The sequence below is a fragment of the Dryobates pubescens genome, chromosome 11 (assembly GCF_014839835.1).
Source record: "Dryobates pubescens isolate bDryPub1 chromosome 11, bDryPub1.pri, whole genome shotgun sequence".
NCBI lineage: Eukaryota > Metazoa > Chordata > Aves > Piciformes > Picidae > Dryobates > Dryobates pubescens.
In genome coordinates this window covers 1,227,843-1,232,549 of record NC_071622.1, presented here as the reverse complement: position 1 = coordinate 1,232,549, position 4,707 = coordinate 1,227,843, and the positions used below count along the sequence as shown (strand labels likewise).

At 61.2% G+C, this 4,707-nt stretch overlaps 1 protein-coding gene across 1 annotated transcript; it reads right to left on the bottom strand.

Annotated features, from left to right (window-relative positions):
• Positions 1-449: 449 nt before the first annotated feature.
• On the bottom strand, positions 450-1,837 carry TMEM121 (transmembrane protein 121). The gene has a single exon (XM_009898239.2). It carries the CDS (start codon positions 1,783-1,785, stop codon positions 844-846), a length of 942 nt encoding a protein of 313 aa, XP_009896541.1. The 5' UTR covers positions 1,786-1,837; the 3' UTR covers positions 450-843.
• Between the last annotated feature and the right edge of the window lie 2,870 nt (positions 1,838-4,707).

Genomic DNA, 4,707 nt, shown 5'->3' with positions numbered 1-4,707 from the left:
AAGCCTTCCTGGGAGTGCCTGGGCAGCTGCAGCAGCTGCTGCAGGCAGGGAGGGGAGAGAGAGAGACCCTTCCAAAAACAGAACCATTGTGCTGCCTTGTTGGGAGTGAATGGAACACACAAACCACCAGCATCAGCTCCGCTTCAGCTTGACACAGACTGCTCCCAGCAGAGTCGGTGCAGAGCGCTGCCGGAGGTGCAGCCCCCCACACACCCCCCCCTCAGCCTGGAGTGGGGGACCCACGGCAGCCCCCACACCCCAGCCCCACGCCCCACTGCGGGGCTGGCTGCTCCTGCCCATCACCCACTGCAAGGACAGAAGCCCCCAGGGCCGCCCAGGAGCCCCTGGGAGCTGATATAAATAGAAAACTGTAAACACAACCATAGGAGATAAGAGACATCTACGATCACAGGGTTTACTGCTTCAAACCTCCCCCCACCCCCCACCCCATACACCTATGCCCCTGATCCCCACTCCATAAAAAGGTCTCCAGTAACAAAATCTTGGTTCCAGGCTTGGAGTAAAGGTGAGGTGCTCAAGGAGCAAAAAGGGACATCGTGACCTTGGTGGGCTTTGACCGGGAGGGGGGAAGGCGACGGGAGGGAGAGGCTTCGCTGGGTCAGGTCCTTTGCAAGTTCATTTGGTTTGTCTGGAGGACTCCTAGGGTTATACCTGAGATGAAGACGTCTAGGGGACACTCCATAGCTCAATCCAAAGGTGGTTGGTGTTTTGTGCCTACGAGAGCCCTGGCTGCCGGGGTCCGTCCCTGGCAGCGAGAGAGCAGCATCCCTCCTCCCCCGGGCACGGGGCCGCCCGCGCCGGCGCTGGGCCGGGGGCGCTCCCTCATGTGTCGAGGATCTCGCTGGTGGGCGAGGGCTCGTGGGGCATCATGCCCTGCGTGCTGTGGATGGTCTGGTTGTGGGAGAGGGAGTTCTGCTGGAGCTCCAAGGCGATGGCGTTCTGGGGGAACTCCTTCACCTGCCGCTTGTACTCCAGGAAGGTGCAGGCCTTGGTGGCGATGGCGATGATGTTCTTGCCGATGAAGATGGTGGAGACCCTGCTGTCCTGGAACAAGACCATGTTGATGGCCCGGATGAAGATGGTGACGATGTTGATGGTGACCAGGCTGAGGACCGGGTAGAGCATCATCTTCTGCGGGGCGATGTGCTCCCCTTGCATGCTGATCTCGCTGAGGGACACGCAAGGCAGGATCAGGAGGAGGATGTAGCAGTAGAAGAACATGAGCCCCTCCGCCCAGATGGGCAGGCCGGTCCTGTGTGGCTCCCACAGGTTGGCCTGGATGTCCAAGATATCCAGCAGGTCCAGGGCCACCCAGAAGAGGCGGCCCCGCAGGTCCTCCTTCTTGCGGAAGGTCCGGATGTACTCCATGCTGTCCAGGGCCACCAGCACCAGGTAGAGCCCCGGCACGGAGATGGAGAGCAGCAGGGTCAGGGCTTTCCTGGCCACCGTCTCCAGGTTCTTCTTGTCCGCTTTGTAGTTCTGGAAGATGAAGTAGAGCTTGATCTCCAGCACGAAGATGTAGAGGAACCAGAGGATCATGGCGTAGCCCCGCTTGGCGGTCTTCACCTCGGCCCCCACCCACACGGCCACGTAGCGCAGCACGATCAGGAAGCAGATGTCCCCCACCAGCACGATGATGCAGACGCCGATCTTGCGGGGGCCCTGGTTCTGCTCCACCAGGTAGGCGTCCATGAAGGCCATGCTGGTCATGATGACGATGGTGGTCAGGCAGACGTGGCGCTTGTCGGGGGGCGGCAGCACCATGGTGAGCGCGGCGGCCCCCGCTCCGCGCCGGCGCCGGGGCGCCGGTCCCGCTCCGGCCGCCCCGGCCCGAGCGAGAGGGCCCCAGGGGAGCGGCGGCTCAGCTGGCAGCCCCGCTCTGCCCAGGCTCCGGCCCGAGCCCGCAGACCCCACCCCGGCTCTTGCTGCGCCCCGCGAGCACCACGGCTCCGGCACCGGCCCGGCCGAGGAGCCCAGCCCCAGGCACCCTCTACCGCCGGCAGCCAGGGCTCACAGGCGCGCAGGGCCTGCTGGAGCAGCGTCCCTGCTCTGTGGTGGGCCCCCCGTCATTCTCAGGCTCTCCAGCAACCCAGCGGCACCAATCCACCTCCGGGCTCCGGCTCTCCAGCAACCCAGCGGCACCAATCCACCTCCGGGCTCCGGCTCTCCAGCAACCCAGCGGCACCAATCCACCTCCGGGCTCCGAGCCCCAGGTCCTGGCGCAGATCCCTGGGAACGCGGTCGGTGAGCGGGCAGCAGGCAGGCCTGGCTGGCAGGGCAGGAAGGGAGCTCTGCTCTTCCTAGTGAGACCCCACACTCTTCCAGGGCCTTTGTGTGGGGGTCCCTCTGTGTCCTCACGGGGAACCACCTTCACATCTCTCCCCACGGGGCTGTTGCGTGGTCCTGCCGATCAGAGCTGCACACACGTCCCTCCATCCCTGGAACAGAGGGCAGAGCACAAGCATTAGGGCTCCTCCAAGAGCTGCCCACGAGACAGCAAGGGTGATGGTCCCCCTCAGCTCCCACCACACTGCAGCACTACCTGGGCTGCTACCAGGAACTGCCCCACCACCATCCCTGGGGCACTGAGCCCTGTAACACAGCCTGGGTGTCCTGTATGGAGCCATGCCCTTGCACAGCCCTGGGTGCACCTGTGGAGACAGCAAGGGCACAGCCAAGGTGGAGCCAGGCAGACCTGTGAGTACCCCACTAGGGCTGGCACGCAGGGCTGGGGTACTGTCCCTGGCATGCCAAGGGAGCAGGTAGGAAAGCTGTCCTGGGGGCACCGTGAGCTTCCTTCCAACAGCTTTCTGCACGGGCTGAGCTGCTCATGGCCACAGCTGCTTGCCATGCTGCACTTGCCTACATCATTTCTTCAGCTTTTCTGCACAGGAACCACACAGCTGGGAAGTGAAGAGGTCCCAGCACGCTCAAGAGTTGCTATCTGGCTCCTCACACAGAGCCAGATAACCTCATCACACACCAGCTAACCCTGCAGGCACAGCAGCAGTCTGGGGGGAAAGTGCTTGACCTCACAGACCCCCCCTTAGAGATCACTCCATCCCATGCTGTGCAGCCTGGCCACCACAGTCACATCTGTCCAGGGGCCCTCAGCCTTCACACAGCACATCTCTGCCAGCCCTTGGCACTGGTGCTTGAAATGATGGCCCTGGAGAGAGCACCTCTGGGCTGAGGCAGCCAGGCTGCTGGAGCCATGAGCACTCCTTACCCAGCCCACTGGGGTTAGGCTGAGGCTAGGCCTGGACTTGGAGGGCTGCAAAGGTACTGAGTGGATGAGTTGCTCACTCCTTGGAGCAGGGAGCCAGCCCTGCTCGCAGGAGGGGCACAAGGACCTGGGGAGCCCCCTGAGAACTGGAGAGGTGGTGCTCAGGTGAGACTGCAAGCTTAACAAGAGCAAGTGCAGGGCTCTGCACCTGGGCCAGAACAATCCTCACTGGCAGCACAGAGTGGGGGAGAAGGTGATAGCAGCCCTGAGCAAAAGGATTTGGGGGTGCTGATGGATGAGAAAGTTCTTCCCAGCAAGAGGAATTGGCCATTGGGATGTGCTGCCCAGGGAGGTGGTGGAGTCCCCATCCCTGGAGGTGTTCAAGAGAAGATTGGATGTGGCACTTGGAGCCATAGAATCACAGAACTGTCAGGGCTGGAAGGGACCTCAAGGCTCAGCCAGCTCCAACCCCCTGCCATGGCCAGGGACACCTCACACCACAGCAGGTTGCTCACAGCCACCTCCAGCCTGGCTGCAAACACCTCCAGGCAGGAGGCTTCCACCACCTCCCTGGGCAGCCTGTGCCAGGCTCTCACCACCCTCCTGGGGAACAACTTCTTCCTCACAGCCAATCTCAATCTCCCCACTTCTAGTTTTGCTCCATCCCCCCCAGTCCTGTCCCTCCCTGGCACCCTCAAAAGTCCCTCCCCAGCCATGGTTTAGGTGTCAGGAGGTGTCAGGTGTTGGGTAACAGTTTGGACTTGATCTCTGAGGTCTTTTCCAAGCTGGTTGATGATTCTGTGGTCTTGGAGCTGCTGTTCAGGGCTTTGGTTTGACTGTTCCTGAAGTTTCAGACACAAATACAGCAGTCACTGCTGCACCAGCTTCTAAGCTCTTGCCAAGATTTGCAGAGGATTTATAGCCAAGGATGGATAATTCCAGATAAATTAGGTCTTTCAGGAGGCAATGGTGGTGTGGGGTTTTTTTTCCCTTAAGTATTTATGCCTCCAAATGACAGTGGTAATTTAAAGGGCAGTGGGTGCATCACAGCACCCTGTCAGGAAGCAGCCTGCCAGTAAATCCTGCCCCTCTGCATGACACGTGGGCTGGGGAGCCAGGCAAGGCACAGGCTCCCAGCCCAAGCTATCCCCACCTCTAATGGAAGCACACAGAGAGACCCTGCCCTGCCCCTGGGGGAAAGCTCAGGACACAGGGTGGTGTCAGCTCATGGTGCCCCCTGCCACCAGTGCTGCAGCAGATTGCTCTCAGCTGAAAACGTGCTCCAGCTGTGGAGCCTTCCCTCCCATCTGCTCCTGGAGGACTGGCAGCAGCTCAGCATGGCTTCTCTGAACGTCCTGATTTGCTGTGGTGACCTTTCAGAGCAGAGGGAGAGGGCTGTGGGGCTGAGCTGAACCCCAGGACTCGAGCACTGCTTTCTTTGAGGGTAAGCCCTGGGCCAG